We start from the raw sequence: 13,737 nt of genomic DNA on the forward strand, positions 1-13,737 counted from the left end.
ATAAACCACGCGATAGCCGTTGAAAGGCAGGATCTTCGCGGAATGTAACACCGGCAAAAACTCATCCTTATGTTCTATGAATGAAAGTAAAGGCGGATGTTTTTTGTTCAACTGAATCGTATCTTCCGCAGCGTGGGAACCATTTCTTCGTGGAAACATTTATCGGTGCATTGGTCTAAGTGTAATATTTTTAAGTAATCAAGTTAGTTTGCTTTACATTTTTGATAATTAGTTATTTTATCACCCCTACTACTGGTTTGAAAATCAAACAGCAACATCTCTTATACTTTTGAAATAATCTGCATTGTATTTTTCATATACCAAATAAAGCAGTTTTGCCGCGCCCTCCCCAAAAGATGGTACCACGAGTCTCGGAACAAGTGCTTGAAAGAAACGGCTTTGTGCTTTGAGGTAAAAGGCCGTATACCACGCGGTGATTAATGGAAGCTTCAGGGAATGCACCACTGTAAAAGACCCAACCTGCTGTTCAATGAATGAAGGCAAGGCTGGAAATTTCGATTTGCCGAAAAAATCGGGTTCGTATCTTCCGCGACGTTGAAACGTTTCTTCGAGGGAAACCTTTCCGTCGCTCCAATGGACACCTATGAATAGACTTTTACTCAGAATCTTTGAAGTTTTGCTAGTCACTCGAATTACTTGCTTTGTTTGTTATTGATATTATTGATGGATGAAAATCCCCCTGGTCTAATACAATTCATTTGAAATTACTTGTTCATTTACTTTACCTGGAAATACCTTGAAGAAATTTGACAATTTTGTCTCAATGACTACGTGGGTAAATTGTCGGTGGTAGATTGGAAATGGATTGGATTAGATTATTTGAAATTTTTAAACATAAATGTAACAGGCTAACTCAAATTCAACTAAATTGGATTCAAATAAAGTAGGCTTAAAATGAAACTTTGCTTTGATAGTGTACTTTTGAATGCGATGCTTTTAATTTTAAATGCTTCATTTTAAAAAAAATATCAGTTGTTGGAGTTTTAAAAAAATTAAATGTTTTCACTTAGTTCCAAGAAGTAAGATTCGCTGAAAAGATGTCTAACTCCACAACTCAAATTCCATTTTCATATTACCAACTTTTTCCAGAATTTTAAGTAATATGACTTTCTTACCATAAAAGTTATTATAAATCGAAGCGTATTTGTAAAAATGTCAACATCAACCACCGAACAAAGTTTTAAAATTATTTAAAACAACACAGTTTTGCTAATTTACGTAAAAATAGAAACCTAACAGCAAATTTATAAAAATAATTTCCTCAAAAATTGAGGCAGAGTGAAAAATCAAACGATCCAAACAGTAAAAAAATAACTGAAAACCTTAAAATATTAGCATTTCAAAAAAGGCAAAAATAAAAATGTTGGTTTCTTGGTTCTGAAATAAAAAGAAAAGGGACAAGCAAAAAATCAAAAAAATATCAGTTAAACAAAATTAAAATACCCAGCAAATCAAGCCAAAAATATTTTTATCGTGTTTCCTTTTCAATGTTGTGGATATTGATGTTAAATTCTAAAAATCAATGATAACTTATTAAGGGGTTACATACATGCAGAAAATCATAAAATTTCATATTACAGAAAATTCACTTAATTCACTAAAAAGATGATTTTCAATCACTCCTGAAAGTTTCATGAAGATATTTCGTGACTGAACTGAGTAAGAGACGAATTAAGTTCATAATTTGGCATGCACAAAGCGAACTGTCAAACTTTGAAAACGTTTTTCTCTAAACACCGAGTTGATTTACGGGTGCCATGATATCTCGAGATGGGATGGACCAAATTGGCTGAAATTTGGGGTGAAGACTCTCGAGACATATTCCGTGTGCATGACGAAGCCCGATTTAAAAATTTTGCTTTTTTAAAAAATACAAAAATCAAAAACTGACGGTTAAGTTTTTAGAATTAAGTTTTTAAAAATCGGCCTTTGTCATGCACACAGGACCGGTTCAACGAGTCTTCACCAAAATTTTGAGCCGATTTGGTCAAAGCAGTATTGAGATATCGTGGCACCCGTTTTTTTAAACTGCTGACTTAAAATAGTTATATCTCGGCAATGGTATATCATGGTGTCGATCCAAATCCCAAAATAAAATTCCCTGACTTTTCCCTGACCTCTCCAGACCACCAATTTTTTTTTATTTTCTATTTTTTACTGACATATTGTTTGGAGCGTTTTTAAGGTTTCATGCATTTTCCTTTTTGAATATTGAAAATTTAAGATATTGAAAAACTTCAATGACTTTTTTATTTTATTTATTTAACGATGGATTCTGCAAAAACTTAAAATCTTTTTTTATTTTGTCAATATTTTTTTTTCTTATCGAACATCCAAAATGAGCAACCATAAAAATGTCCTATGTTTTTTTATCTGGTGATGTCATTTTAAATGTTGCCCTTTACTTAAAAAATTAAAAATGAATAATTAAAATTGCTGCAAATTTCAAATTCGGATTAGTTAATTTCACTTCATTTCCTAAAGAAAATTTAAAGCTAAAAGTTTTCAAAAAAAAATCCATTGAAAATTTGAATTAAAGTAAGAAGTCATGTTTAATTTTTAAATGGATGCCTTTTGCCGAATTTTCAATCGAATTAGGCCGATGCCATTTTTTATTGTATTTAAATAAAAAAAAACTAAAGAAAAAACTTGAAAAAATATGTAATTTTGCAGAACCTTAAAAAAGATTAAAAAAACTAGAAAACTAAAAAAAATATACAATTAAATGTGAATTTTTCAAGTACATGATTACGGTTTTAAAAAAGATCTAGGTCTTTTTCAACAATGTTTGAATTTAAAGTAAACGTTTTCTGGATATTAAAAGAAAACATCTTCTTAAATTATTTAAAAAAATATATTTTTGCTATAAAATTAAAAAAAAATGTTTTCTACCTTGCCCAGAGCCAACAGAGGATCATTCACACGATCAATACATTTTATAAAAATAAAAACAAAATACAACCTGCTCGAGCTTTTCAAAAAGTCATTATTTATCAAACATAGATATTTGGGTGTTTTGGAATAGATTCCAAATTTAAGCTCGATCTGACCAAGGGAACTCCTTCTTGTAAGCCCTTGATGTTGTTTGGGAAAAATATGTAAAATGAAGTTGTACAATCCCTATGAAATCTCGGATGCTGGAAAACTTTTCCGAAGAGACCATATTTTATAAATTCATGAACTCTCAAATTCCTTTATTCAGAGTTGTTACGAAGAAATCGAAAAAAAAATTCGCTCCATCCCATAACCCAATCCGCGCAAAATCCACGAAATATATTTATACGACAAAAATACAAAAGAGTTTCACAATAAATTCAATTTTCTAATTTCAGAACGCAGAATCTTGAAACGCTGAAAATGTATTTTTGCTAGGATTAGGTAAACAAGAGGGAAAAGCCAGAACAAACATTTTGGCAAAAAAAATCAAAAATTTCAACATTTAGAAATTTAGATCTAAAAACTGAATCAAATCTAAATAAAGAAAAATAATAAAATTTAAAAATTGTAATAAATCCTCGATCTTGAGATTTTAAATTTAAGATACAGTTCATACTCGATGATCTTACCAAAGCGTCACCAAATCGAAGCAAATTTTTCCACATCTTCTTCTCAAAGTTGCTATAACCGAAATAAATAACTCCAAAAATACTTAAAAATTTATCAGGTTTTCTGTAATCTAAGACGGTAAGAATTTAAGAATTTAAGAATTTAAGAATTTAAGAATTTAAGAATTTAAGAATTTAAGAATTTAAGAATTTAAGAATTTAAGAATTTAAGAATTTAAGAATTTAAGAATTTAAGAATTTAAGAATTTAAGAATTTAAGAATTTAAGAATTTAAGAATTTAAGAATTTAAGAATTTAAGAATTTAAGAATTTAAGAATTTAAGAATTTAAGAATTTAAGAATTTAAGAATTTAAGAATTTAAGAATTTAAGAATTTAAGAATTTAAGAATTTAAGAATTTAAGAATTTAAGAATTTAAGAATTTAAGAATTTAAGAATTTAAGAATTTAAGAATTTAAGAATTTAAGAATTTAAGAATTTAAGAATTTAAGAATTTAAGAATTTAAGAATTTAAGAATTTAAGAATTTAAGAATTTAAGAATTTAAGAATTTAAGAATTTAAGAATTTAAGAATTTAAGAATTTAAGAATTTAAGAATTTAAGAATTTAAGAATTTAAGAATTTAAGAATTTAAGAATTTAAGAATTTAAGAATTTAAGAATTTAAGAATTTAAGAATTTAAGAATTTAAGAATTTAAGAATTTAAGAATTTAAGAATTTAAGAATTTAAGAATTTAAGAATTTAAGAATTTAAGAATTTAAGAATTTAAGAATTTAAGAATTTAAGAATTTAAGAATTTAAGAATTTAAGAATTTAAGAATTTAAGAATTTAAGAATTTAAGAATTTAAGAATTTAAGAATTTAAGAATTTAAGAATTTAAGAATTTAAGAATTTAAGAATTTAAGAATTTAAGAATTTAAGAATTTAAGAATTTAAGAATTTAAGAATTTAAGAATTTAAGAATTTAAGAATTTAAGAATTTAAGAATTTAAGAATTTAAGAATTTAAGAATTTAAGAATTTAAGAATTTAAGAATTTAAGAATTTAAGAATTTAAGAATTTAAGAATTTAAGAATTTAAGAATTTAAGAATTTAAGAATTTAAGAATTTAAGAATTTAAGAATTTAAGAATTTAAGAATTTAAGAATTTAAGAATTTAAGAATTTAAGAATTTAAGAATTTAAGAATTTAAGAATTTAAGAATTTAAGAATTTAAGAATTTAAAAATTTCGGATCTTTGAGTTTTTTTTAATATGATTTTTTTTTTGGGTTTTTAATACTATTTTTCCTAATTTTATTTCCTAATTTCTAAATAATTCAATTTTGAATGTTTGAGCTGTAATTTTTTAATGCTTTGATTTTTTTTATTTTTTCTTCAAGAATGTTTAAATTTAAAAAACATATTTCTTCTGGTCTAAAATTCAAAGGTGGAGGCTAGCTTCTGTTACGTCCAATCAAGCTCATATTTGGGATATAAGCACAGTACACCCACTGGAACATGCTTCAAAAATTATTTTTGTTACATGCTAATGTCTGTCTCTTCGAGAAAAGTTTGCAATATGACTAAGATTGACAAGATTAAAATTGAATGTATCCAGAATAAAAGAACATTAAATAAGGGTAAAAAACATTACTCAAAACTTAAAAGAAATTAAATATTCTGAGTCAGAATGATTAAAAATGAGTTGAGTGTAGTAATACATTTATTTAAGAAATCCTCAACAACACATTTAAAAAAAATATCTCCTCATAATCTTCATCTTCATCTTTCGCCGTTTCTTATTAAAGAAAATACATACAAAAAATTTCGAAAGAAAATTCAATTAATAAGAAATCGAAGTTTTTGCACTCAATGAAAAAAAAACAAATTATCCTGATTCTTGATAATATTTTTCTTAATAAGTTGAAAGTAATTTTATCTCTCCAAATATTTTTTTTAATAAAAATTGCTACCGCGCGAAATCCGCGCCAAATTCGCGCCGTCAGTAACAACCCTGTTTATCCCATAATTTTTTGATTTATTTCTTTGATTCTTGAATTTAATTCTTTAATTTTTAATTCCATTTCACCATCACTATTTTGCTTACATTTTAGATTACACAAAATTAGATTACTTTGGATCATTTTTAAATCATAGTTCAGTTTAATTTTGAGAAAAATAAAAATTTAGATAACGAATACTAAAGTGAAATTTTGGAAAAATTTCTAACCTTACAATTTTTTAAGAATTTTAGAATAAGAATTTAAAAAATAAAGAAATCAAAAATTACAAAATATCTGAATTTCAGAATTTTCAAAATTTAGAATCTTTGAGCTTTAGAATTTTAGATTCCTTTTTAATTTTCGAATGTTCGAATTTTTTTAACTTTTGAATTTTTTAATCTTTCATTTTTTCTGACAAAATGTATGATTTTCTCTATAGTCCCTATTAGAGGGTGACGATTCTCGAGATTTTCAATTTTCTGGGAATCGAGAGTTGAATTTGGCCATTTCCCGGGAATTCCCGGGACCCGGGAGTTTATTTTAACTATACCAATAGTGTCAATAATTTAAAATGAAAAGTAATAAATTTGTTTCTTTTCTATGAATTTACTTACAATCAATTCATACTTAATCTTTGAAACGTTAATTTAAATAACCTCATTATTTAGAGAGGTGATTCTCAACGAAGGTACCGGGCCTACTTGATTTAGAAGGTAGGAGGTACCAGCAAATACAAGATTGTATCTTGGGCTTTTTGGGACTCCAAATTTTAGTTTAAAATGTTTAGGAATAATATATCATTTCCCAGTATCGGGATTTTTGCAATATTATAAAAAACGACTTAAACAAAACTTTAAACTTGTTTTTTTTCCTTTTTAAGGTTAACTGAAAATACTCATTGAAGAAATTTTTACAGTTACCTATCAGGAAAACCCTAATGTTAACAATTGGCAAACATTAACTTTATAAAGACTGCCAGAGTTTTTTTTCCCCAAAATATAATTAGGTTGACGTGAATTACAAAATGACTTATTGACTTCAAAAAAGGAATTACCTTGATACAGCGAAATTAACTTACAATAAAAAAACAGATTTTGAGGATGCTGTGCTCGAGAGAGGATACGGAAAATTGAACCTTTTTTGAATAAGCTTAACCCTCTTAGGGAAAAAAATAAAAATAATATTAAAAAAATAGATTTCATTTCTGCTTTAAGGTAAATTTTGGGGTCCACAGTTTTTTGGCTTCTCTCAATTATAATTATTAGAATTTAAAATTTACACTTTCTGAATAAGAAGATAAAGAAGAATTGCTGTGAATACAAAGAGACGAGTTGTTCCTTTTAATTCCGCTATATATTTTTAATATCTTGACAGATACGTATTTCGTCTACTACTTGCAGACTTCATCAGTGTTCTGTTCTCGACTTCTCGAGCAAGTAGTAGACGAAATACGTATCTGTCAAGATATTAAAAATATATAGCGGAATTAAAAGGAACGATTCGTCTCTATGTATTCACAGTAATGCATTCTGCTAAAACGCTCAACCAAACCACAAAGAAGAATTGGTTTATTCGAACTTGAACATCGATCATTGAACCAAGGATGCCAGATGCACAGATTTGTCTGTGTTTCACAGACATTTGAGCCTGTGTCAAACATTTTATGAGGTGCACAGACTTTTAAAAAACATCATTAAATTAATATTGGCAAAAATATCAACCGAAAGTCTTCAAATGCTTAAAAACTTAATTTCTGATGGATTTCTTTGACTATAAATTGATATACTTGAATTTTAGTCAAATACTGACTGAACATCCAATGTTCTAAACAATTTAGAATTTTCTAAATAATTTTTCGATAAAATTATATAATTTTACTTCGATATTTATAAGTTTTAAATTTCCCGGGAGTCTCGACCGAATTTCCCGGGAATTGAGAGGTCCAAAAATGGTCGATTTCCCGGGAATTCCCGCTCGTCACCCTCTAGTCCCTATATGCGGAGCAAACGACCAATTTTAGAACAAATCTCTGAGGATGGTGGGGCAACTGCCTCATATTGTCCCACCCTGTGTGCGCTAGTAATTTGTAATTTTCAGTTGAACGCAAATCCATATTATTGGATTTTTAAACCTAAACATATTGCAAACAAGCAACGCGCGATGAAATGCCAAATGAAACTTTTCGTTGCTGTTCCTTTTCTTCGTGACCCTTTTCTTAAGCATTTTTTATATGGAGTTTTGCGTTCCTTCTGGACTGACCAATATAAAAAAATAAATATTATCAATGTTGCAAAGTTTGGTCTGGAATACATTCAAATACATCATCAAGGGCGAATTTTCAAAAAGAAATGAAATTTTGTAGTAATATTTTTAAGATCATCGAAATTCCCTGACCTAGCTTAAAATTCCCTGACTTTCCCTGACTTTTCCAGGTCAAATAAAATTCCCTGACAATTCCAGGTTTTCCCTGACTTTTCCAGAAATCGACACCATGTATATCCAAATGTCTTCATATTTATTTTGTTAATAGATGAAAATATCTACTTTAATGCCCTGAAAAAAGATTTGAAAAATAGTTTAAATGTGTGCTCATACCAACCTCGGACATTTTTGACGATTTACATGTATGTAACCCCTTAAGTTTTGAGTATTGTAATGCTTTAAATTGTATTTAAATTAAAAATTACATTTAGAGAAATTTTCTGACACGTCGGACAAAAAATCTTATTTTTTGTTTTCATTTTTTCACTTGGATGAAACTTTGTGTGTACCTTTTCTAAGATCAAAGAGACATGTTGCATAGTTAGTTCGCCCAGACAATTTTTTATACAATTTTGGTAGCAATCCATTAGGGTGATCCAAATCTGGGCTTTCTCGGGGCTACCCACTGAAATCAAAGATTGACCCATCAATAGGATAAATTCAAAATTTGAGCTCATTCTGACCACGGGAACCCCTCCCTTTAATCGCTTGAAATTTGTATGGGAAAATGTATGCAGCAATTCCATTTGAAAAGAGCCTAAACCGAAAAAATAGTTCTCCGATCCGGCTTAAAAATTTTCATATCTCCGCGTCATTTCATCCGATTTTAGCTGTCTTAGACGCAAAAGAAAGGTGATGGCTATTTGAGAAAAATAGTAAAAAGTTTAAAAAATCTAGCTAGTCGTATGAAAACTTAAAATGGCGTTTTGACCGTGTCTGGACCAAAGCGCCTATGTCTGAAAATATTTTTATCGGATTCCTCGGGAAATTTCACATAACATATCAAAAAATTGGCGATGTCGAACCGTACGTTTCCGAGATATGATTTTTTGAAAATAAAAACTAAGTTTTTCGACGCGCCACGCGCAAAAACAGGAAAATGACAAAATCGGCAAAAAATCAACTTTTTTCACTAAAACTGCGATAACTTTAAAATTTCAGCAATGACCTGTACATGTTATGGTACCAAAATTTTTGTAATTAAAATACGCAACTTTTGGTACCATAACATCTATAGGTCATCGCTGAAATTTAAAAGTTATCGCAGTTTTAGTGGAAAAAGTTGATTTTTTGCCGATTTCGTCATTTTTTCGTTTTGCGCGTGGCGCGTCAGTATTTATTTTCAAAAAATCATAACTCCGAAACGTACGGTTTGACATCGCCAATTTTATTATGTTATGTGAAAATTTCCGAGGAATCCGATAAAAATATTTTCAGACATAGGCTATTTGGTCCAGACACGGTCAAAACGCAATTTTAAGTTTTCATGCGACTTTTTCAAATGGTAAGCTAGATTTTAGAAAATTCTTACCATTTTTCCCAAATAGCCAAACTCATCACCTTTCTTTTGCGTCTAAGACAGCTAAAATCGGATGAAATGGCGCGGAGATATAATTTTTCGAAAAAAGAGGTTTTTGCAAAAAATGTCGAAAATGGCCATTTTTTCGACCACCCTAACACGGCGTAGGTCACCCTAATGGCCCTACAAAAAAATACGGGTCTAATTATTTTGGCCAAGGAACCCCCAGAAAATTGTTGAGCCCGATCGGAGAACCTTTTTTTCGGTTTAGGCTCTTTTCAAATGGAATTGCTGTATGGAGAAAAGCAACTGTTGTAGTTTTTTACCTGTGGAGGGCGCAACAGTCGTCCAATCTTTATCAATTTAAGATGTAGAACCTTCATTAAATTTTGAACAACTTTCCCGAAGACACCATATTGTTAGGATTTTTTGCTGAAAAGTTATTAGCTTCCGGCTCAAAGGGGCAACATAAAAGGCGCACTGCCAGGCAGGCAGGCAGGTAAGCGCGCACGCACGTGCATTTAAACACAATTGTTTCTACACAGAAAAAAAAACTCATGGTATATTACATCTGGGAAGGGGTACATCTTTTATGTCTGAAAAAAGGTGTAATTTTACCTCTGGAAATGTGTAATTTTACCACATTTCTGGTGTAATATCACATTTCAGTCTAAATTGAGGTAAAATTACATCATAAAAGAGGTAATATCTAACCTTCCAAAATTACAGCTTCCAAATTTACATTGATTTTTGCTGTGTAGGTAGCCCCTTAAAAGCTGTCTTAGAGGTGAAGTTTGCATATATTTTTTTTAGAATGTTTGGAGAAAGGCAAATTTTTTGTTTTTTTTTTCCCCCGGAAGGATGGTGTAAATTGAATGTATGACAAAAGGTCGAAACACATAAGGGACCATCCATAAACCACGTGGACACTTTAGGGGGGAGGGAAAGGGGGGGGGATTTATGGCGATTGTCCACGCTCCATACAAAAAAAAATTTTTTTTGTATGGATAATTGTCCACGAGGGAGGGGGGGGGGGGGTAAGATTCCCAAAAAAGTGTCCACGTGGTTTGTGGATGGTCCCTAAGGTCGAAAGGACAAAAGGTCGAATGCCAAAAGGTCGAATGGACAAAAGGTCGAAAGTGGACAAAAGGTCGAATGGACAAAACGTAGAAATGACAAAAGGTCGAATTTTAAAAAAACATTACAAAACAAAACTTTTGATTTGAGCCTAAAAACACAAGTATTGATTTGAACGCTTTTATTTACTTTCACTTGTATAATGTTAAAAATTTAGAGGTCTTCAGAATATAAACTTGCCCCCGGACTGTTGGTGACTTTTTGAAAGGAGGGGGCGTTAGAGGGGGTTTATCTTGAAAAATATAAATAAATACGATCGTTTTTTTAAATATATATACAGCTATGTTTTTGAGGTCAGATTTTACTTAGGATCTTTTGTGACCATGAAAGAAAGATTGAAAAAGGATAGAAAACCTCCAAAAATATTAAAAAAACGAGACTTTTTCAATTTTCGAAACTGTTACAATTTAAAAGTCTCTAAAATATTCCAACAATTTTTATAAATAAAATAAAACTTACAAAATATTTTGAAAAAGTATTTTTTTTAAAGCATCGCTAATTTTTGAAAGAATAGAAAAATTCACAAAATCATTACGACAGTCAAGAATCAGTTTTTTTTTAAATTAAATAAAAACTTTAAAAAATATTTTAGAAGTCGAACTTTTTTTTGGAACAGCTGCTCATGTTTGTAAGAATGGGAAAACTCACAAAAACATTACGACAGTCAAGAATATGTTAGTTAATTTAAAAATAAAATAAAAAATATTATAGAAGTCGAACTTTTTTTGTAAGAACAGCTCATGTTTGAAAGAATGGAAAAACTTACAAAACTATTATGACAAACAAGAAAATCAGACTTTTTCGTAAGAAAATATTTTTTTCAAGATTTTTTTTAAAGTTTATAATTATAATTATTTATTCCATTTTTTACATTCGACCTTTTGTCCTTTCGATGTTTTGTCCATTCGACCTTTTGTCCACTTTCGACCTTTTGTCCATTCGACCTTATGTCTTTCGACATTTTGGCATTCGACCTTTTGTCTTTCGACCTTTTGTCGCACATCCGGTGTTAATTATTTAATTTTTTTGTCAAGAGTAAGATTCTAATGTGAAATTGACCGCACTACAGTTTTGTCCAAGTGTGCAAAACGATTCTAGTTGATCCTGGATAGTTATTATCGACGTTTTTGTAAGAAATGATTTTTTTTCACCAGCTTAAACGTTCTATAGCGACTCCTGAAGCTTAATAGATTTGGCTCAAAATTGACACAGATGCTTAGTTTTTCATAAAGAATAGAGTCAGAGGGTATCCCCAAAATATTTGTTTGTGTTGCCATCCTAGTGGCAACTCTGTTATTACACTATCTTCAAATCAAGTATCTCGTTTTGATGGAATTTACAAATTTTTGTATTGATTAGAAAATACGGCTTTATGTCGAGGTTACAAATAACCGAATGTACATTCCAGTCAATCAAGTAAGATTACCTTTTCGCCGCGTTGCCGCCGTCTCGCGACCTTTTAACATAACAAGAAAGGGGCGGAGGTGTGCGACATCGATTAACCCGTCTATCGGTTTGCATAATATGCCCATTAACACAATCCGATTACAAAAGCTCTTTACCGCCCCCTCCCCAAAATCAATGAAATCGAATATCAATAACCAACACGCACCTTGAACCGCACCCGGAACTCGTACTTTTTGCCGGCCTGTGGCCGCGCACTCGGCGGCAGGAACCATCGCTCCTCGTGGATCCGGAGCCCCACCAGCAGCTGCACCAGCGGCCCAATCCCGAGCTGCTGGCACAGGTCCGAGCAAATGTCCTCGCAGGTGTCGTCCTCCGTTACGGGCACGTCGACGAAGGACTCGCGCAGATACACGTACACCTGGCACTTGTTGCTCGAGCTGCCGCTGTTGGCGCCGTCGTCCGACATGGTGCTGCGGACAGTTCCTTCGGCGGCCGTTGGTTCCGAACTGGCGGAACGTTCAGACGGTACAAACACTGCCGATAGCATACAGATCGCACTCTACAACACTAGAACGCGGGTCATGTTCCCTCTATTTATGCACAGCAGCAAATGCTTCAACACTTCAAACCGGACTCCCCGCGAACTCTACGGAACACCCTTATCACATGTTGGTTCGCGTCTGCCACTAAAGAAACACTTAGACGACTGTTTTGAACTCACTTGGTAAATGGTTTTTGTTTGGGGAACTCCGATTACAGCACCGCCGTTTCTGTGGAAATCAAAACAAGTTGCAACTTTACTGTATTGGACGGCGCGCGCGCGCACACGTTGGAACGATCCGCTCCGGTTGGACGTCAACAAGTGACTGAATAGGTCAACCTGCTGGCGGTGCGGTCTGCAGTCCCTAGCAGAAGTTTGTAAGTGTGTGTGTGTGTGTGTGATGTATTGTTCGGGGGTGGTTCTGTGAAAGAGGACCTGAGGTTGCGACTTAGAACGGTACGGGTCTAGGATTTCAGCTTCAACTATTTAAATGCGTCTCAATTCTTGAAATCTAATCACTCGATCGATGAGAGTTGCATAGAAAATAAAGGAATTTCCCGGGCTGGTTGACCCACCGAATCCGTCATGGAAGCGGTGCGTGATGTTGTGCAGGCGGATAAAACTTGTTTCAATGTAAGGTACAAATGCACTTTGTGTATTGAAATTAATGAAATAACTTATAAATTTGCATTTAAAAGAGTTTCAAGTACTAAGGAAAAATTTTGTTCTAGATGAAAAAAATACCCTTCTGGGTCAATGTAAATTCGAAAATTACATTAAATTTTCCTTAAAATGACATGTTCCAAAAAATTTTACAATCGAGTAACCGAAAATGGGAGAATTTTTAAAACTTTTTTAGTGTTTTTTTCGATGAAAAATACGTTTTTTCGGAATTCTGAGTACGCCATAAAATCGGGCGTCTTATTTTACATAAAAGTCCCTTTGACACCAAATTTCTATCTCATCACCGTTTCAGGCTGCAAATTATTGAAAAACACCTCTTTTTTCGCATGTTCAAAAATGAAAGGGGTCGTACCGCCCCTCCGTCGCGAGATATCAAAAAAGGGACCTCGGATTCGTGATCAGGAACAAAAGTTACCCCTTAGGACAAAGTTTCACGTAAATTGAAGAAGGGTCGGGGCAACTGCTGTGTGAGTTGGCCGAGAATTACCCAGGTACGATTTGATCTAGAAAAGTAAAATAGAAATTTACGATAATTTGAAATTTTCTGCCTTTTTAAAAAGCATGTGTAATCGTTTTTGATGTGATAATAAGGAAGGAGATCATTTGTATTAATGA

At 31.7% G+C, this 13,737-nt stretch overlaps 1 protein-coding gene across 4 annotated transcripts in view; it reads right to left on the reverse strand.

Annotated features, from left to right (window-relative positions):
* The window catches only part of LOC120428678 (tyrosine-protein kinase hopscotch), a 51,927-nt gene that overhangs the window by 18,334 nt on the left and 19,856 nt on the right, over positions 1 to 13,737 (reverse strand). For all 4 annotated transcript variants that reach the window (XM_039593731.2, XM_039593729.2, XM_039593728.2 and 1 more), the window contains one exon: positions 12,103 to 12,667. In XM_039593731.2, coding sequence (XP_039449665.1) covers positions 12,103 to 12,444 — 342 coding nt within the window. In that variant the 5' untranslated portion in view covers positions 12,445 to 12,667. The remainder of the gene's footprint in view (positions 1 to 12,102; positions 12,668 to 13,737) is intronic.

This window comes from Culex pipiens, chromosome 2 (assembly GCF_016801865.2).
Source record: "Culex pipiens pallens isolate TS chromosome 2, TS_CPP_V2, whole genome shotgun sequence".
Taxonomy (NCBI): Eukaryota; Metazoa; Arthropoda; class Insecta; order Diptera; family Culicidae; genus Culex; species Culex pipiens.